Below are 22,103 nucleotides of genomic sequence, written 5' to 3' on the forward strand. Positions count from 1 at the left end.
CTGGGTGGAGCCTCTCTTTCTCTCATAAGCTGTTCTGGAAGATTCCTGGATTTCTAGCTAGCTCTGTTATCTGCCCTAATGGGTATTAGTAGCAATATGCAATGAACCTGGTCAATCCAATCCACCCAAAAAAGAATATTTCCACTTCCGGTAGACTGAGTCACCTTTTGAACTTTTATGTAGGTGGATTCTATTGGCAGGATCTCATTGACATAGCATCAGGCACTTTTTCAGGCACACCTTGGAGTGATGTGTTTGCTCATGCCTAGCTGTTGATGTTCTTTTCACTTACTGTTGCATCCTGCATAATGTAAAATTAATGAATAATCAAACAGTGACACTATTTTTCCCATGAAATGCCCATGGCAGTTGGATAGATCTGGGAATTGAAGCATAGAGAATTACCACCAGAAATCATTACATTTTTTAACACTCCAGGCTCTACTAAAAACTGATATAGGAGTTTTTGGTGACCTGACCATTTATTGCCCAGGAACAATATTTCACAAAAAAATGAACAGAGAAATGAAGGTGCAAGATTAATTACACAAGAATGTCACTTTGTAGCTTACCCTGGAGCCTCTGAATTTGCTTAGTGAAAATCTCAGCTTGCTGAGCACTCGCCAACCTCTCCTCTTCCAGGATACCTGCAAATCAAAGTCCATATCAAACAAAGAATATTACTCACAAGGGTGGCGCTTCCAAAGCGCATAGCAGTGAGCATAAAACGTATACAGGAAGAGACGGCTTCCAGCACGCAGGCTCCGCCCCCTATACACGTTACGTCGGCGCCCAAACTTAGGCGATTACTTCTTCAGTAGGGGTCCAGCAGGGGAGGACTGGCAATGGGGGTAGGGTGGCAATTGCCCCCTGGGCCGCGCTGAAAAGTGGTAAAAACTAGTAAAAAGGTAGTAAACTCAGGGCTGGATTACTGTAGGGGCCAGACACTGTATACAGCTGTCAGTCCAAAACCAGGTGGGCATGGATGGTGAGCTGATTCCATGGTTCAATGGGCCACTTGACTGGATTTGCCCCCCAGGCCTAAGGCTGCCAGCCCTCCCCTGGGGTCCAGTAGCAACCTGTGAAGCTTTGGTGAACTCCATGCCCAGGAGGGTTAAGTCAGTGCTGGAAAATAATTGTTCTACCACTTTCAGTGTCATGTTAATCTATGTAGCTAGTGAAAGTTAATTTGACTTTCTTATAAAAGTGGTGAAATGTGTGCTGGATGCTGCTTAAGCCCTGTACACACGTACCGATCGTCGGCTGAACGATCGGCCGTCTTTTGTCTGAGGGCTGTCTTGTCTGTTGAAAAGTGCAAAAGACTGCACACGAATTTTGTCGGCCAACAACAGCCGACTGCAGAAGTGATGTCATGTGATGGTTAACTTCCCTGGTTTTTTTTCTTTTCTGAGCATGCCCAGTCTTGCAAATCTGCTGTCTGTCGGCCGAATTCTGTACTGACTGGCGAACAATCGGCCGTTCTGGTGTTGGCCAACAAAAATTTTAATGCTTGCACAACAGATTCTTTTCGGCCGAAAGTGCGCTGTCGGCTGTCGGAAGCATCATACTAACAAGCCGAAAATCGGCCGATCGGTCGTCGGCCGAATCTTTTCGGCCGACAATCTGCACGTGTTTACAGGCCTTTAAAATATGTAAACATACTCTTAGCCCTGGTTCACATTTGTGCGATTGCGGAGATCGCATGTAATTCGGAGCACACTGCTCCTAAATTACATGCGATCTCATGTCCGGTGCGAATTTCAGCCATACACTTTGTATAGCTGAATTTGCACCGCATCCGCACTAAACTCGCACATGAGGCTTTTTTTTATTCGCAGCAGAATCGGATCGCATAGTGGTTCACACTAGTGCGATCCGATTCTGTGCAAACCTGCAGATCGCACTGCAATATGCGATCGCAACTGGGGGTGTCGTTAACTTGTAATTGACACCCCCTGCGTATCGCATATGGCAGGGTGAACTGCCAGAGGTGCGGATGCGATGCGGGATCACGCTCCATATTCGCAGCGTTCCCGCATCGCACAAATGTGAACCGGCACTTAGATGACTTTACACCTTTTAATATGAAGGTGATCACTAATGATCATGAAATATTCTATTCAGTACTTTAACAAGAAGCAGTAGGAAAAAGTAGTAAAAAAGTGCACAAAAAGTTGGACAGTATGACATCAGTGTCAGCAGCAGTTACAAATGCAGACAGACACGATGTAGGTGTTTTCTTATGGAAGATTACAGCATCAGTTTTTTTGAAACAGGTATGTAAAAAGTGACAAGTGGCAGGACAGTTTGGCACCAGTGGGAACAGGCCTCAAATGCCGACACAAGGCAAATGTTTTCCTGTAAAACATCAGAGCATCAGCTCTTAGATACAGATGTGTAAAAATGGTGCAGTGCCAGAACAGTTTGGTAACAAGAACAGGGATGTTGAGGTGAAAGGCTGTTTTTTGATTTTAGGGATTTATTTTTTATTTTATTGCAAAGGGAAGGAGAAGGTGCCAGGAGGAAGTATTGTTGGTGCTTAGTAACACCATCAGTGTAAGTAGCAGCAGCAAAAACAAGAGGGGAAAAAGGCTTGGTCTTTTCCTTTTAGAACAGGCCACAAATTAATTTATGCATTTTCCTAGTCACAAGTCCTCTACTGTGCTAAAGTCCTAGTCTGACATACCACTTGCAGCAGAGCAGGCCAGCACCTCCAGCACATATTGGGTCAGCTCCTGCCAGTGGTCCTTGCTTCTAAAAGCATCAGTGTCAGCCCTGGAGCCCACGTAGTCACTGACTATCAGGTTCAGGCCATGCCTGTAACTCGTGTCTTTGGCTGAACCTGGTCAATAAAGCTTAAAGAAGTGTATATTCTAGCAGAAAAACTAAGAGGATGGTCCCTGTATACTTATGGCTTGCCATAAGGGGCAAAGTGGAGCAAGCATCCAGGACCAGCAGCCACTGTCGATATTGGGGGGGGGGGGGATATTCCCAAGCTTCCTGGAGTCCATCTTCATTTTTTAATACCACATCAACTTACCATTTACTCTCTCCTGCTGGTGCAGCCTCTGCAGGATATGGAAGGTGGAATTCCAGAGCATGGAGGTGTCCGCTACCAATCTCATGGCAAGTAGCTGGTTTTAGTGCTGTATTTCTGACAGGCAAGCCATAGCCAAGCAGGAGCAGAGGAAATATCCACAAACCCTCCTGGTCTGGTGTAGCAGAATTTGGAACCCTGGGTGATTACCCATTAAGTGCTGTACTATTGGGCTAAGGACATGGCACATGCTTGATATCTCCTTTGTGAAGAGTGGTCAGCATGTTTGTGCCATTATCACAGATGGCATTGCCAGAGTGTGGGTGGTACAGGCTTTAGGGAGCTTGGTGGTGATAATGCTGTGGAGGTGGTGGCCCTGGTAAAAGACTCACATGATGAAGCTGTAGCACCCTCCTAGGTAGGTGCTAGGTAAAGTATAGTTTGCTCTGCCTGCTTTACAGGGGAGCCTGATCAGTAGTTAGGCCTGTTGCATGTGTCCATGTGTGATTCATCTGGTCTGAGGGAGTGTCCCCACTGTATCCAATAGGGGAGCCTTTTGGACAGTGGAGGAAACGCAGCCAGTGACACACAGGCTTTTATGACTATTCCAGTGGGTAGGCACAACAGTGGTGCATCATGGGATATGTTATAAAAGCCACAGGCACATGTGACAGGGTGTCTTTGGGCAGGAAGCCATGTCCCAGGAGGAGGGGGACAGCTATCTCTCCTCCTGTTGCTGAGAATTGTGGTCACAGGCGGTCAGCCTTGTGAACCAGAAGTGTGGTGCTGAGCCAGGAGGTCCAGTGTATGCTGACGGATGGAGCTGAAGGCAGAGCAACCCAGGGAAAAACAATGTCTGTGAGTACTGGGAAGCTTGCCAGGGGTCTGCCTAGGAAGGGGACCACTCCAGTGGAGAGTCAGTGGACAGGAGCTAGCACACACAGAAAGTGAGAAAGGGGATGCCAAGCTAGGGCCCTGAAGATAAATCATCACAAGATCATATTCATTCATTTCACTACAGTGTCAAGGTGAAGCAGCGGCCTTGCCGCACACACTACAGCTAGCTACAGCTAGTTGTCCTCAAGTTGTGCATAGTTCAAAGTTGGAGTATCCCACTCATTTCCTTTCTCCCATCCAAGTTCTAAAATAAAATACAAAAAACCAAATCCCCTGGACTGTTCATTATCTGAGCCAAGAACATTTAATGCCGTGTGTCTGCTGTCCGGTGCTAACCCAGGAGAACCCAAGAAGTGTAATTCTCAGCAGCTTACTAGAGGGCAGTGCTACAAAGCCAATAAGGAGGAGGGGATTAACTGTGATATAACTGCTAGTATCTCTCCCCAAACAAGGCAGAACCACAAACTCAAGTGGTATGCCCCATGCCTCTTTCCACCACTGTACTCCCCTCACATCCATGGTACCTCTTACACCACAGCACTCCCTGCACACCTCTGCTACCACTCTACCCCTTTGCACACCTCTGCCACTACGGCATTCACCTAACCCCTCTACCACAAATGTACCCTTCACACACCTCTACTACCACGGTACCCCTTCACACACCTCTTGACCCACTGAATTCTCTGTACACCTCTGCAAATTAATAATTCACCTCTCTACACATAATGATAGATGAAATTACTAATGCCCATGAATATGGAGTAAGTAGGTGATCAAACAAATGAAAGCGTAAAGTTCTATATCCCTGTGTTCCCTACTGGAAATTTCTGCAACCCCTAATGATGTTACCTTGCATCTCCAGAAAGCTGTCTTCATGTTTCAGTGCTAGCTCCCGGGTCTCTTCCAGCTCTGTCAACAGCTGGATAATCTGCGTCCTCAAGTCTTGGCTCTCAAGGAGCATGCTGTTTGGACCACTTTCTGAACTGCTTGGCACATCTCCAGATTCTGACTCAAGGTCAGGTGGCTCTTCATCCTCCGAGTCTAACAACAAATTAAATATTTGGTAAAATGGACATTTTGAAATAATTCATAATCATTAATTTATCATTCAAAATGTCAAGCTCCTGTTTTCCCTTCTTTTTTTTTTACAGGAAGTACACAAATCTACACATCAGAATGGCAGCATGTGCTGGATAAAAAAGGTCTGTGTCTTTTCAGAAGGTAGAACTGTTCCTCAGTGAAGCACCTATGCGAGCATTCACACGGTGCAGGGTAATAAAGACGTTCAAGGGGTTAAAAACCATAAAACAAACATACTGCTGGTTTTCTAGGTACTTCAGAATAGTTTTTGCCATATCACTGAAGAATGCAAGCTAGTATTGTTAATGTAAAAAAAAAAAAAAAAATAATAATAGAAATGTACTAAGCTAACAAGAATTAAATATATTATTAACCACTTTAATACAGGGCACATCCCTCCCTTCCTGCCCAGGCCAATTTTCCCCTTTTAGCGCTGTTGCATTTTGAATGACAATTGCGCGGTCATGCAACACTGTACCTACACCAAATTTATGTCATTTTCCCCCCTTTCTTTTGGTGGTATTTGATCACCTGTGCGATTTTTACTTTTTTCTAAACAAATAAAAAAAGACCGAAAAGTTTGAAAAAAAAAAAAGTTTTTTTGTTTATGTTATACAATTTTGTAAATAAATATTTTTTTTCCTGCACTGATGAGCACTGATGAGACTGCACTGACAGGCACTGATGAGGAGGCACTGATGAGGAGGCACTGATGGGGTGGCACTGATGGGGTAGCACTGATAGGCGGCACTGATAGGCGGCACTGATATGCGGCACTGATAGGCACTGATATGTGGCACTGATAGGTAGCACAGATATGCAGCATTGGTGGGCACTGATAGGCGGCACTGCTGGGCACTGATAGGCGGCATTGATGGACACTGATAGGTGGCACTGACGGGCACTGATAGGTGGCACTGATGGGCACTAATGGGCACTGATAGGCGGCACTGGCGGGCACTGATGGGCACTGATGGGCGGCACTGACGGGCGGCACTGATGGGCACTGATGGCGCCCAGAGCTGTGTTATCCTGCCGCCGTCAAATGACGTCCGGTCAGGATAACACAACCACATTCCCACCGTCAATTTGTAATAGGGCGGGCGGGAAGTGGTTAACATTTGGTAAACTAACACTTTGTTAAAACTTTAAGACTTAGGTTCTATTTCAAAAACATTCATTGGACAACTGTCATAAGCATTTTTTAAGGTTGAAGTGATTTCCCCCATATTTTGTCCAATACTATGAAGAGAATGTATGAAAACTGGAGCACACAGAATCTGGGAAAGCTGTTCATGGCAGCCAATCAACTTATATCTTCGGTTAAGAATTGAAAGGTTCAGTTAAAGTTTTACTAAACCCAGGACCCTTCATTCACGATAACTGGTCTTCCACAGTACACAGCACACGGAAATGCAATTATTTTTGTAAATATAAACTACTAGATGCCTTTTCTCATCAGCAGTATATAGCAGTCTTGTGACTTCTATCTGTTCCTGGTGAAGCTTGTAGTAGGAGTTTTCATACTGCACTGAGTCATCCTATGAGGCTGCAGGGCTCCAGACCCTCTGTCTGGACAGTGCTGATTGGCCCTGTGCTGATCACATGCACTCTCCCAAAAAAAAAAACCTCTCTAGCAATATACACCAAACTGAGCATGTGCAGCCTGACTCCAAAGGCTCTGTCTTATCCGGACATGTTTTGGAGTCAGTGGAAGAAGAGGAGTATCTGTGCATACAGGAACATAGAGCCTTTTTACACAATGCAGAGGATTAACCCCTTAGGTTCCACAGTGAGTATAAGAAGCATGCTTTACTGCATATACAGACTGATTTTACTGTTAAAGTAACACTTTAAGCTTGGAAGATAAAAGCTAGAAGCTGATGGGTTGCCCTGCACACCTGTTCCAGATTCTGGATGCTCCAGTTTTGATCATTTCCCTTGTATGACTTCCTATGATTGTCAGCTCTGTCTAGTGACCAAAATGCAATATATTTTTCTGAAATACCTTCATAAAAAAAATATTATGCATTTTGGCCATTTTGAGACTCATTGAAAGTTGAAGTATTAGAATAAATATGGGGAAAGTTGTGCAGACTAGATGAAGGCTTGTGACATTCTTCCAACAAATATTTTATAAATAGAACTCCAAGTTAATCGTGCTATATTCATTGCCATTTTTTTACATTTTGACAAAGTGAAAAATGTCAGCAAGTCATGTGTTATGCAAGCATCAGTGTTTTACAGGCAGCTCAAAATAGTTGAAACTAGGAGCCAATTTTTAAAAAGGGTGACAAAATGTATATTATTTGGTGTAACTATATATGCTGTGCAAAAAAATTAAGGGTCTACTGTGTTTAAAATCATGATAATGATGACCTTTTATTGTGTGGTTCACTAAAAGTCACACAAATGATCAGCAATGAACTGTGATTTTTTTCAATAAACATGTTTAGCACCCTCCTAGGTAGGTGCTTGAAGAGGGAATATAGTTTTTGGATCTTTTCTGCTTACCAGAAAGATTGCCAGGTAAATTTATATTGCTCTCTGCCTACCAGGGAGCAGGAATTAATTCTTCCATACAAGTGGCACTATGGTTAAAGCAGTGTGTTTGCTTCCACAAGTTAACTGGTGAGGCCGAGTGAGAGTTGTCCTTATCAACTGTGAAAAGTCCAAGTTGGAGTATTACACTATTCCCTTCTCCCATCCAAGTTCCACAATAAATACCAAAAACTAAAACCCCTGGACTGTTTATGGAGTAACGAGCAACTGGGAGTAAGGATGGATGAGTGAACTGTCCCCTAATGGCACTTTTCCACTGCAAGTACCGGCTAGTACCGGCTCGGCTCTACTCGGCCCTGCTTGGCCCGGTTTGCTTTTCCACTGCGGTACCGCATGGTATAGTGTCGGAACGGTTCGGTACGGTACGGTATAGGTTTGCTTTTCCACTAAAGTAGTACTAAAGTTAAGTGGGTGGGATAACAACGGGGTGGGTGTGATTCTCTGACCAATCAGTGGCTAGTAGTGACTGCATGCAAAGGATTGTGGGATATGGTACCAGTTTGGTACCTGTTGGAACCACAATCGAGTAGGTACTGTTTTTTCAGAGCCGTACCGTACCGTTCGGTTCCATGCAGTGGAAAAGCAAACCTATACCGTACCGTACCGAACCGTTCCGTACCCTATACCATGCGGTACCGCAGTGGAAAAGCACAAAAGCAGGCCGAACCGGTACGGTTCTATGCAGTGGAAAAGCGCCATAAGTGACTGTCTGCAGGTGATCAGAGGAGGCCCAAGAAGTCATCACACAGCAAGCCCTATGGGGACAGTGCTACACATGTATTTTGCATAATGACAGTTAAAGTGGAAATCCAGGGAAAAATGTTTAACTACGTTTGCTGTGTGCCCTCTAATGATGACCTATCTTAGGTCACGATCGCTGCTTTTTAGGATAAAAATCCTATTTTTATTCATGCATGCAATGAGTTATCGGAACTGCAAATTTTATACAGTGAAGGTATCCTGCCATTGACCCTCTGCTTCTGCTCTCTTTGCCCTCTTTGTCCTTTCAGAAAATGCCTTTTTGAATGGACAAAGGGAGAGTGTGGGTAAACAGCAGGCTCTTTTCATTATATGAGAGCTACAGCTCTCATAGCACTCATACCCACAGAGCCACAATACAGCTCTGGCTGTTCTTTCCGGCAGGAATTCATCTTTTTATTTTATCCAGAAGCTCCACTTTCAAAGTATTTACATGTTTTAATATAAATATGTAAATATGCATTTAAACTGGTGGCCATATAGGAGATTTAATACCCTGCAAAAGAAAACCAAGAAAAGCAATGGCTCTGTCTGTGAGTTGGTAATCTGTGATAGGACATAAACATGAAATTAAACTCAACAAATATAAATGACTCAAACGTATACAGGTTTGTAATCTTTGATACATAATTTAAAGTGGTTGTAAACCTCAGACATGAAATATGAACAAAGAATATCCCCCTGTAGTTTGTACTTGTTTCATTTAGGAGCACTAAGTGTACTTTCTCTCTGCTGCCTTGTTCCTCTGCTATTTGTCACTTCTGACACATTTTCCTGACACCAAGAGGTAAAAAGGTAATGGGAGCTCCAGTACACAGCCTGTGGTTAACAGCCTTAGTTGTGTTCCTGTGTGCTGTGTGAAGGGGGTGTGTCCTTTCCCTCCAATCAGCTTGCACTGAGCTTTGCAGAGTGTAACTGCATCTCCCTGCTTCCTGCTTTTTGAAGTTCAAAAATGCTGTATAACTTCTGGACTTTGATTGGCTGTACAGAAGAAATTTAAGCAGATAAACAGGTATAACTTACATAGGAGGATTTTGTTTATCTCTTGAGTATCACCAGAGGCTAGTCACTTTACTGGGTATGTTTAGTAGTTTACAGCCATTTATTGCATTTTTTAAATGTAAGAAGTTTAAGTAACTGAATTTGACCTAGCATCAGCCGCTTGCAGCCCCAGAGTGAGTGAGAGGAAAAAACCACACAAGGATCAATCTAGTTCAAGTGCTGACTAGAAGCATGCTGATAGAAAGAGAAAGCAGAGGGACAGAGAGATAGGATAATTACTGTGTTGCTTCTTTAACCCCTTCCATACCGAGCCATTGTCAAATGACGTCGGCAGGAATCCTTTCTCGATCCGGGCGGCCGTCATAGCGCAGCGCCGCGATGATCGGGGGTGAGGCTCGTCCCTCGGACTGAGCCCAACCCCGATCAAGGTAAACAGCCAATGAAATTGGCTGTTTACCACGTGATCGTCTGTGTCAATCACAGCCGATCACATGGGCGGCTCCATTGTGAGCCGCTCGTTCCTTCCTCAATGCGTGCCCCCCGGGGGCACGCAGCGCGGCGATCAGGGACGAGGCTCGTCCCTCGGACAGAGCCCATCCCCGATCTAGGTAAAGAGCCAATGAAATTGGCTTTTTACCACGTGACCGGCTGTGTCCAATCACAGCCGGTCACAAATGTCAACAGAGAACACGGTAACTAGCTGTCACCGTGTTCTCCTCCTCACACACTGATCCTGTGGCAGCGGGGAAAACGATCCGGTCCCGGATCCTCACAGACAGGATGTCGAGTGAGGGCAAGCTTGCCCTCACTCGACTCTATGGTCTTGGAGGACCGGAGCTACGGCAAACGTCGTTGCCTAGCAACCAGTTTAAAGGTCCCTTTTTTTTTTTCATTTTATTTAATTTTTTTTTAATTTTTTTTTATTTTATTTTTTTCTATCTTTTAGTGTACTTGTGAGATCTGAGGACTTTTTGACCCCAGATCTCACAAAAAAGAGGTCCTGTCATGCCTTTTTCTATTACAAGTAATGTTTACATTTCTTGTAATAGTAATAAAAATGATCAATTTTTTTTTTAAAAAAACAGTGTAAAAATAAAAAATAATAAATAAAATAAATAGTAAAAAAAAAAAAAAAAAAAAATTAAAGCGCCCTGTCCCCGTGAGCTCGCGCGCAGAAGCGAACTCATACGGAAACCTCGCTCACATATGTAAATGGTGTTCAAACTACACATGTGAGGTATCGTCGCGATCGTTAGAGCAAGTGCAATAATTTGAGCCCTAGACCTCCTCTGTAACTCTAAGATAGCAACCTGTAGAAATTTTTAAAGTGTCGCCTATGGGGATTTTTAAGTACCAAAGTTTGTCATGCTTTGTGAAGCATGACATGTTGGGTATCTATTTACTCGGCGTAACATTATCTTTCACATTATGGAAAACAATTGGGCTAACTTTACTGGTTTCTTATTTTTTAATTCAAAAAAGTGAATTTTTTCCCAAAAAATTGCGTTTGGAAGACCGCTGCGCAAATACGGTGTGATAAAAAATATTGCAATAATCTCTATTTTATTCTCTAGGGTCTCTGCTAAAAAAAATATATAATGTTTTGGGGTTCTAAGTAGTTTTCTAGCAAAAACAACTGATTTTAGCTTGTAAACACCAAATGTCAAAAATAGGCCTAGGCAAGTGGCTAGGATGCATGATGAGGGGGTGGGGGTTTTTGATCTTGGGGTAGTAGGAGTAGGTTTTTGCCTCCGTCCCTTGAATCTGAAGAGTAGGGGTTTTTTTGGTGTCTCAAGCCAAAATTTGGGACTTTATGGGCAATTAATAAATTAAATTCAAGAAGTAAAATAATTTGGATTTATTCCATTATATATACATAACATACATATCAATGATGTGATCATTGGTGTTTGGGTATAGGCCCAATGTGATAAGATTGAAAGAAGAAAGATTCTAGTGAATCTGTGACATGTGTGGTAAATTGTGACATAAATCTGAATATAGTCTCTGTGTTTCCTGTGGAATTCCCAGGAAAAGGTGGTTCACAGAGTTCATCCGTATTCTGACGCGTTTCGGCTGTTTATAGCCTTTTTCAAAGAATTTTTGTCACCCAGCTGTAATGTATAAACAATAACATTTCCGTTATTGCAGATATACATATAATTAGAGTTTCAAAAATAAGTAAAGAAAAAAATATAGGGTATTTGTACATACATAGTTTTACTTTGTTTCAGCAAAAAAACTTTTTCTCTGTATCCTCAACAACTGCAACAAGGAACCATGATGTACCTTGGTCTGGAAAGATATATATTGTATATATGGGTTTAGGTTATATTTGGTCTTCACACCATGTAAATTGCATTTGTTCATTTACTCACAAATTTGGTATATACGTCCATATAAGGGTAACCCAATGGCTTGCAGCACTATCATAGGTAGTTCATTCTGGAAGGATTATATATATATATTTGGTTAGGATGCTTCTTGCATCCAATTTATAAACATAACTTGTATCAATCATGTAGGATTGCTTTTAAGGGTTTTTATGCCCGTTATGACTTACTTTTGCCAAGTAAAGGACATGGGAAGGTGTTATTTCAGCGCCACAGGCAGGATGCAGCTCTTCTCATATATACCTTTCTAGAAGAGTAATATGGATAGTTTCAGTGCTTTTACATAGGTAGGTGTGTTTCTGCAGTATTTATTGGTGACTTTTGGTAATTTTGTATGGATCAGTAAGATCCATATAACTTACGTTTGTTAGGTGTTGAAGATAGGAGGTGTGGATATTTTCTTCTTCCAGCGCTGCAGGTCCGTGTCCGTCCTGTTCCCTCGCCTGGAGGGAAGTGAGGAGAGACGTCGGCTCCCCTGGCTTTTAAAGCCGTTCGCGCATGCGCAGATAGCGCTGCACGTACTTCGGCTTTGTTTGTCAGTGACGTGGTATCCCCATACTGCGCAAGCGCCTGGGTGATGCGCGCGCAGTATGGGCCAGTCTGACTTGCGGCCGCCGACACGGAGAGAGAGAGACTCGGAATCATCTGACTGCGGTCAGATGGGGAGATGTCAATTTAACCCTTACCGGTCTCCTTGTTAGCCCCTGTCTGATAGAGCAGGGGCTTACCGTGCCGGGAGCAGATCTGAGGATCGAGATGTTTTTGCTATTTCGAAAACAAAGTGTACATTTAAGAAAAATAAAGGCAATATTTGTTGCAAATAATATGGTAATATTTATATATACATATAGAGGAAATTAGTAGTTTTAACAGCAGTAATAATATGAAAATTACCCACAGTATTTACAATGGGGGATGTTTTTGGTGTGCCCAATAGTCAGGCATATCAGAGATGTTTTTCTCTGGGGTTTTTTTGGGGGGCTTTGGTTTAATTTTTATTTCTTCTTGATGGAGAATCCTAACTGGTCCTTTAGTTACTTTTTTTGGGTTGTTAGGTAAAGTAATTTGAGATGGATGGATGGATGGATGGATGGGATATCGCATGGTTATTTCATTCTTTTTTTTCATTTTCATTTTGTACCTTCTGGGGCCAGAGGATGACCATATATAGGTATCAATCTGTTTTACCTGAGGCGAAACCCTCAAGAAACGGTCTGAAACTTTCAGTTTCGTTTAGACCTGGGTAATTTGTGGCATTGAGACGCCTAATCCATCTCATTTCCATCTGCAAAAGTTTTTTGTTCCAGTCGCCTCCTCGTTGTGGTATGTGCATCCTTTCTAGGGCAATGAATGACACTTTAGGCATCTTATTTTTGTGGGTATATTTAACGTGTCTGCCTAGGGGTAGGTGGAAGTTACAAATTTCCATACTGTGGATGTGCTTATTAATTCTTTTTCCCATTTCCTGTTTCGTTTTACCCACATAAAACGATCCGCACTCGCACCTCATGAGGTACACGACTCCCCTCGTCTTACAGTTTACGAAATGACGAGGTTTGAATTTCTCTCCATTTGGGAGGATAGTATTTGTGCATTTTTTAATCACACTGCACTGTGCACAAGTGCCACAAGGGTATGTACCCTTGTCTTTGCAGGGATCATGTCTTCGTTCTTTGTATTCGCTGTGTGTTAGGTTTTGCTTGAGTGAGCCGGCTTTTCTGTAAGTAACGAGGGGGTTCTCTGATACAAAATCTTTCACCGTAGGATCTTCATTTAGGATGGTCCAATGTTTTTGGAGAATTTGTCTAATTTTTTGATGTTCGTTTGTGAACCTTAGGATAATCCGGGTTTTTTCTCCTTGTTCATTTGTTTGGCTGGCATTTGTGGGTTTGAATAGAATTTCCTGTCTTTGTCTTTTTTTGACTTTATTGAATGCCTTCCTAAGTGTAGTTCTAGTGTATCCTCTTTCAATTAGTCTACCTGTAAGGAGATTGGTCTCTTTCTGAAATTTATGTCACAATTTACCACACATGTCACAGATTCACTAGAATCTTTCTTCTTTCAATCTTATCACATTGGGCCTATACCCAAACACCAATGATCACATCATTGATATGTATGTTATGTATATATAATGGAATAAATCCAAATTATTTTACTTCTTGAATTTAATTTATTAATTGCCCATAAAGTCCCAAATTTTGGCTTGAGACACCAAAAAAACCCCTACTCTTCAGGATGCATGATGACGCTCCTTGGATGTTGGGCCCCTCTATAAGGCTAGGCTGTGAAAAAGTCTCACACATGTGGTATTGCCATACTCAGGAGGAGTGGCAGAATGTATTTTGGAGTGTCATTTTTGCTATGTACATGCTATGTGTTAGGAATATCCTATAAATTGACAACTTTGTGTAAAAAAAAAAAAGTTTTTATTTTTTTCCCACATTTTCCAAAAACTTGTGGAAAAAATGACATGTTCAAAGGACCCATAATGCCTCATAGAATATACGTTGGAGTGTTTGCTTTCCAAAATGGGGTCATTTTGTGGACTTTTCCATTGTATTGGTGCTCTAGGGCCTTGAAAAGTGTGATAGGTAGTAAGAAAGTTTTATGTGTATTTATGCTCCTAAAACGCCTTATGGTGCTACTTGGACGTGGAGTCTCTTTTTGTGGCCAGGCTGTGTAAAAGTCTCACACATGTGGTATCACCATACTCAGAAGGAGTAGCAGAATGAATTTTGGGGTGTCATTTTTGCTGTGTACATGCTATGTGTTAGAAATAGCTTATAAATTGACAACGTTTTGGGAAAAAAAAGAAAAAAAAATGTTTTTCTTCATTTTCCCAAGAATTGTGGGAAAAAATTATAACTTCAAAAAACTCACCATGCCTCTTACTAAATACATTGGACTGTCTACTTTACAAAAAGGGGTCATTTGGGGGGTATTTGTACTGTCCTGACATTTCAGGGCCTCAAGAAAGGAGATAGGCCATCAGTACATATGGTGTGATCAATTTTCAGTAATTGGTACCATAGCTTCTAGACTCAATAACTTTCACACAGACTAAATAATATACACTAATTTGGGTTAATTTTACCAGAGATATGTAGCAGTATAAATTTTGGCCCAAATGTATGAAGAAAAATTAATTTTTTGCAAAATTTTATAATAGAAACTAAAAAAAAGTGTCTTTTTTTGCTTATATCACGAAAAAAAAAAAACCCCAGTTGTGATCAAATACCACCAAAAGAAAGCTCTATTTGTGTGAAAAAAATGATAAAAAGTTTGTTTGGTTACAGTGTAGCATGACTGAGCAATTGTCATTCAAAGTGTGAGAGTGCTGAAAGCTGAAAATTGGTCTGGGCAGGAAGGGGGTCTAACTGCTCTGTATGGAAGCGGTTAAGGGCCATTTTACATTGATGCGCTTTTGTGCATCCTAAGGGTCCTTTCACACTGATGCGCTTTTAATATGTTTCCAAAGACTTGCAATGGAAGGTGCCTTTTTGGTACGCTTTTGAAAAACTGCACCATAGATGCAGCATGCAAGACTTTTCAAAGTGCAGTGCACCTGCAGTGTGAACAGTTAAACAGGATTTATTGGGAAATAGTTTGAGGGTTCCATGCCCCATGTTGAGGGCATGTTGAGGGTTTGCTTGTCCCCCCTCTTTCCTGACCTGGCAGGCTGCATACCCAGATAAGGGCCTGCTATGGACTAGGAGCGGGACCCCATGTTGTTTTTTTTTTTTTTTTTCTTCTTTTTTTTACCTGGCAATGTTTTCTTTTTTTTTTTTTATTCAGCTGTCAGCAGAAAAACCTATTGATGGATGATGACTCATCAGTCGTTAAAGGACGCCGTGGTCGGCTTTCCGGCCCCGCTTCTTAGCAAACAGCTTATACTGCACCCTGATTGGGCAAAGCTTTGTGAAAAATGCACTGTGCAGCGCTCAGGGCGTTCAGTGGGTGTGCAAGTTCGGATGTTGGACAAATGGGCCGAACAGTCAATGCTCAGGCCAAACCGTTCCCCCAACACTATCCAGGACCTACAGAATGTGGGTTGAATAATGAAGGGCATCACACTGAGGACATCTAGGGGCAGATAAAAGTAATGCAGGAAATCTTAGGATTGCAGGTGAATTTTATTGATTAAAGGGGTAATAACTTTTATCTTGATATATTGAGTTCTGCTATAATAAATACATAGTTGCTGGAGAGCAAATGTACCCAAGCTACTGTTTCTATAACATTTTTGCCTTGTAGGGTGAGAACAGGCTAAGTACAGGATATAATGTTGTGCTTTATATAAGGCTTTATTGGCAGATGCCTATTGTGCAGTTATATGATATTAGGCTGAGAATGGTAAATACACCATAGGAGAGGTAATCAGCAACTTCCCATTTGGTCTAGGAATTATGTAATTGTACCAGATACTTACCTTCATTTTCTTTTCCTGGCACCAATCCATTGCCAAACACATATGATAGTATTCTGCCATGTTGGTGCCAGGAAAATAGAAAATGATATCAAATACAATCCATGGCAGCATACTACCACATTTATGCTTCCAGGTTGGCACCAGGAAAAAAATATAACCACAGGAAAGGAAGCAAAAAAGTAAATATATAAAGGAGCTACACCAAAAAATAGAAAAGATGGGGCTTTACGGGCTAAACGGGAGGAGAAGAATCCATAACAACAAAGGCTTGCTGGGGACCCTAAGACCGTGTTCCATCAGAGACCTCACGTCATCATCTGATAGAAGTTATCAGCATTCCCTATTGGGAAGTATTTCTACAATGCGATTCTATATGTGTGATGTTTTTTACGTTATATATGGGAATTGTTGTCATGTATTTTAATATGTACAATAAAATTATGATTTTTTAATTTACACTTTATTGTTATGGATCCCGTTTAGCCCGTAAAGCCCCATCTTTTCTATTTTTTGGTATATATCTATATAGGGGTATTGGCTGTGCTTACACGGATATTTTTTGTATATAAAGGAGCTGTTCTAAAAGAGGCCAAAAAGAGGAAAAAAATGTCTATCACTTGTTGGCGAATTCGGAAGATTGAAAATCTAGACTGGCACCATCTCTACTATAAGAAGAGGATGTTTGTTGTGAAGATTTTCAGCTGTGTGTAGTTTGACATCTTGCTATTTAGGTCTGTAAAACTCATATCTGAAACTCTGGTGCACCAGACAGGAACTTGCAATTATTGTTTTATACCTACCTTACGAGGCAGATATTTAAAATTTTTTTATCTTTTCTGTTTTTAGTTCTGAACCTAATATATTAATAAATAAAATAAATAGAAAAACACTCAATTCATTTGAGGCACAAGGTTCATACGTAAACTAGGCTAGCCAAATATAGAGAGTGCAACTCCTTTAAACAGACTGTGGGAAGTGTGCAATGAAAACCTATATGTAATTGTTCTGCATTAATAAAGGCTGAAATATTAGTTTGGGGTGGATCAGCTCTTTAAGAGCAATTTTTAGGTATGTGTCTCTAACAACACCTCCGCTCTGCATAGTAATCACTGGCATCAGATGGAAGAACAGCTGACACTTTATGTGAAATAATAGCATAATGCTGCAAGATTACAGAAATTTCTTGTACCTTGTGTTTGACTGTATACTATGCTACCAAAAACAATCTTTTCATAGGAAAACAAAGCATTACCAAGACATTTAGCATAATATATGTCAGTAATCATAGACAAGGCTGTGACTTGGTTAAATATCTATTTCTAGGTGTGATAAATAATACATTGCATTCTGCAGTGCACCAGCAAAATACACTAAAGGCCTGCATGCCTGTTTTTTCTCCTGACTGAGTTTCATGTTTCTATTCTGTTCATCAACAATCCTAGATGGAAAGCAGCAACCAATGATTCAAGGAAAACTGGGTGAAAATATAATGCAAAGCTTGTTATCCAAGAAGCTTGGAAGAAATGCAAATATAATTGTACAGGCATTTCATTTATTAGATCTGCGCCTTCAATGTAATCAATATATTTTAGACCAGAAGTCTCCAAACTTTATAAACTAAGGGCCAATTTACTGTCCTTCAGACTTTAGGGGGGGGGGAGAACTGTGGCCATTGGAAGTAGAAAATGTCCTGGGTCAGTGAGAGTAAACAATATTGTAGTCTTGATGGTTATTGAGAGTAAAAACAATTACATTGCTAGCATCTTTGCCCAATGGGAGAAGGAATAGTACCCCATCATTGGTATTAGTGGGGAAAATAGTGTCCCAATCTTGCTGTTAATGGTAGGAATAGTGCCCATTCTTGGTGTCATTGGGAGGAATAGTGTCCAATGGTTTGTGTCAGGGGGAGGAATAGTCCCCCATCGTTGGTGTCAATGGAAGAAATAGTGCACCATGGTTGATGTCAGTGGGAGGATTGCTGCCCCATCATTGGTGTCAGTGGGAGAAATACTGCCCTATCTATGATGTCAGTGGGAGGAATAGTACTCTATGATTGGGGATGGTGGAAAAAATAGGGCCCCATAATTGGTGTCAGGTAGAGGAATTTTGCCCCATCAGTGTCCGTAGGAGGAATAGTGCCCCCAGGACTGCATAAAGGCAAGCAAAGGGCTGTATCTGGCCCACAAACCACAGTTTGGAGACTATTGTTTTATATAGTATGCTGCAAGTGTTACAAATTACTGAACAGTTCTAAGAACCAGTGTAAAGAAAGCTTATACCTTATGATGCCTGTAGATAATATGGAATGCTCAGATCTGCAGAACTGATTCATGTGCCATCAGGGCAGTAAATAATGTAACCTGCAAGGCTCTGCCAAGTTAGTAAGTTGGTCAATGAAGAAAGAACTTCTCAGAAAGACAGGGCCAGCACTTGCTTATCATGGGATGGAGCAGTAGGTATTGGAGAAGGCCTTCCACCCTTTCTAATAAATCTTTATCCTGAGAGCTTTCAACTAGTGAGCACCTGTCTGCCCTCATAATATGCATGAGAGCAGAAAAATAGTATCGTGATTGTAAAATATGTCAGCAGGTCATTTAATTTGGGAGGAGTGGGTACCTAGTTTATTTGGGTACACGCTCCCACTTTTGCTCGGATCACCTAGGTGATCCAAGCAGACGTTCTCCTTCTCTCCCTCCCCGCAGTCTAATGGAACACATCACAGGTCCCAGAAGAGTGCAGGGCCATTTTAAGTGCACAGCATGGCTCGCATGTGTGCAGTGGGCAGCTGGCTGTGAAGTAATAGGCAGCATAGCCAGCTTCTCACAGTTAGGATGCCAGCATTGGGAACCCGAAGGCTAGTGAGGTGAGGATGGCCCTTGATCCCTGGACAGGTAAGGGTTCTGTTATTAAAAGTCAGCAGCTATAGCTTTTTCAGAATGGAGAATTGCTTTAAGTCTGCTAGTGCATCTAACATTCACCCCTGATTAACAATGCTGTTGTCCAAAGGTGTGTCGGTTGCTCCGTCTTGCAGAGTGTAGGTACTCTAATACAGGAGGTGTGTTACTAGCCAGATTACCAGAGGAAAGCAGAGGGAAAAAAAACCCTACATATGAATATTAATGCAGCCACCATGTCTAATGATTGGTAAGCTGCAATATTTTACATCATATTACATCTTTGGTTTTGAGTTTAATACCGCTGTAAGAACTATCACTACAAAAAGCAGAAATCTTCACAAGCACACCTTCATTATGAAAAACAAAAAACATGTAATCTATTACAAGCCAATGTTTTGGAACCGCACAAAATGCCAAAGGGAGGATCTATAGTTTTACTTACACCCACCATTCAGTAGTTCTCTTGGATAAGAATGGTTTCTTCTAGTAAGAGGCTGAGGGAGCCAACGGCCAGTTCCTCCTGAGCCTGGACTGGTTCCTGTTGTGAGAAAGAACAGAAATATATATATATGTAAATATGTAGGGGCCATGAATTAAGTAGTAGTTATTTTGTGTGTGCTAGATACAGTAGCTAGGGTTAGGTGGGGGTCACAGCGCAGGAGAGATAACCTGTTTTTACTCTGATAAGTGCTAAGAGTAATTTGTTCCACCAAATAAAGGTGTATATCAGTATAACAGCATATAGGCTCATGCTAGGGTCTTGAATTCATCAGTGTCCATGTAGAGGATCCAAGAGGTCCACTTGGTTTGAAAAGAATTGTATCTCTCATATTGTTGGGCAATCAGTTCCTCCATCCTCATCATATGGCAATTTCCATCCCGTAATTGTGAGGGAGGTGGACAAGGTCCAGTGTCTAGGAATAATGCTTTAGTTTAGTAGTTAAAGTAATAATTTCTTAAGTTAAAATCCATCTGAGGAATTCTGAAAATAGTGCAATTTCTGGGGTCAATTTAAGTGTGTCCAAGTGTAACTCTAGTAGCTTCTTTTTCTCACAACTGCCTAATTAAAGGGTGGCTCCACTAGGTATAAGTGCCAACCTCTTGCAAACAATGCCAGCATAAATTTGAATTTAATTCAGTCTACAAGAGGATCTGTACCATTGGGTCAGAAGTTTGAAATTTTACTCTTGAACTGCACTAGCTATACATAATTTGTGGGTAAGATTAAAGCATGTTATTTTAACTTCTGTAAGAGATACAGTACTGTGCAAACATTCTAGGTAGGTGTTAAAAAAGCTGTAAATTGAAAGGTTTCAAATATATATATTTTAATATTTTATTTCTATCAATTTACATAATGCAAAGTGAACGAGGAGAAGAAAAATAAAAATCAAATCAATATTTGGTGTGACTACCTTTTGGCTTCAAACCAGCATCAATTCTTACATTTGCACACTTTGTACACTTGTGAGGGATTTTGCAAGATTAGAGTTAGGTGTTTGATTACCAGTTATACCAAGCAGGTGCTAAAGATCATTAATTTTATATGTAGGTTGAAACATAGTCATTAATTGAAACAGAAATAGCTGTGTAGGAGGCTTAAAACTGGGCGAGGAACAGCCAAACTCTTCTACTAAGGTGAGGTTGTGGAAGATAATTTCATGGCAAAGGACATCAACCAAGGCAAGACAAAAGCACAGCAACAAGACAAAAGGTAGTTATACTGCATCAGCAAGGTCTCTCCCAAGTAAAGATTTCAAGGCAGACAGAGGTTTCAAAATGTGTTATTCGAGTTCTTCTGAAGAAGTACAAAGAAACATGCATTGTGTATATAAAATTGTGCGCAGGATCTGTGAAAATAATAAAGCTGCTACCTTAGAGCCAAATGGGGGTGAAATGTTGTGTAAAATATCAGGTGCGCTAAATTAATGTATGTCACAAATCAGAAAGTGGAATATGACACTATAATAAGTATCTATCACACTCCTGTGATGTGTGCCTGGGTTAATGTACAATAAACTGTATATACAATAGAAAGAGGGTATACACTCATGTGTGAGGGAACATGTATAGTGGGTGATACTAAATGAAATCGTGTTAAATAATATGTCACTCAGGTGAAAAATTAAGAATGCACACAAACGTACACAATGAAATAATTCTCAACGGAATGGTAACACTCAAAACAAATAATGTCACCACTACAAAACGTGTACAAAGGGGAAAGGGGGAAAAGGTGCATAAAGTCCCAAATATTCCAAAACAAATATGTGGCGAGATCCAAAAGGAAGATTCCACTAAACTTGTCAGGTGCAGATAGATTCCACCACCGTAATGGGGACTGGCCCCTTACCCGAAGGAAGAAGATTCAAGGGCATGATGTCAGCTCAGACGTGTAGTAAATACTCAGGAGGGAAAGTGAATCACTCAAGTAGGAGGTTCAGCCTCTTACCAGAATACAAAATAGCAGGGCTAATGTCACACTCTTATCTTGGTGCCTCTCCACAGTCCTGGTCATCCACACTCTGGACGATACCTCTCTGCTGACACAGGTGAAGTCTCCCACAAGTATCTCACAAAGACAGAAATCAGGCCATGGTGCAGTACCTCTGACGTTTATTGTAAAGCAATACAAGATGCACTTACATTGGTAGTCTTGTTTGCGATCACAAAGAGATCTATACCGGTTCGAGAGAGGCCGTGGCCGCCTGCAGTGCGGTCCGCGGCAACTGGTGATGACGATGCAGCGCTCCTCTCTGGCGCGTTTCCTCCTAAAGCGGACGTCAACGGAGACAGGAGATAGCACGCATCGTCATCTTCCGCCCTTAAATCTACTGATGCAAAACGAGCTTCCGGTGTCCGCAATGTATGTCCTTCTCTGATTACAGGACCGGAAGTAGCTAAACGTCCGGACTGACTCAAGAGACTTTCAACCTGGGCACTGTAAACACACGGGCAAAGCAAAAATACGTCGCCCTCTATGTGTGCCATTCCCAAAATAGGAAATTAGGACTATATCCGAAGCCTGACTGCCGGAAGCT

The 22,103-nt window shown here is 41.6% G+C and overlaps 1 protein-coding gene across 4 annotated transcripts in view; it reads right to left on the reverse strand.

The window, feature by feature from the left end:
* Positions 1-22,103, reverse strand: part of CCDC136 (coiled-coil domain containing 136) — a 130,998-nt gene that overhangs the window by 87,555 nt on the left and 21,340 nt on the right. For 3 of the 4 annotated variants that reach the window (XM_082255130.1, XM_082255131.1, XM_082255132.1), the window contains exons 2-4: positions 19,511-19,600; positions 4,787-4,978; positions 573-647 (exon numbers count right to left, since the gene is read on the reverse strand). In XM_082255130.1, the coding sequence (XP_082111256.1) occupies positions 573-647; positions 4,787-4,978; positions 19,511-19,600 (357 nt within the window). The remainder of the gene's footprint in view (positions 1-572; positions 648-4,786; positions 4,979-19,510; positions 19,601-22,103) is intronic. The other variant, XR_014225192.1, reaches the window with a different exon arrangement.

This window comes from Pelophylax lessonae (genome assembly GCF_965119305.1).
Source record: "Pelophylax lessonae genome assembly, chromosome: 4".
Taxonomy (NCBI): domain Eukaryota; kingdom Metazoa; phylum Chordata; class Amphibia; order Anura; family Ranidae; genus Pelophylax; species Pelophylax lessonae.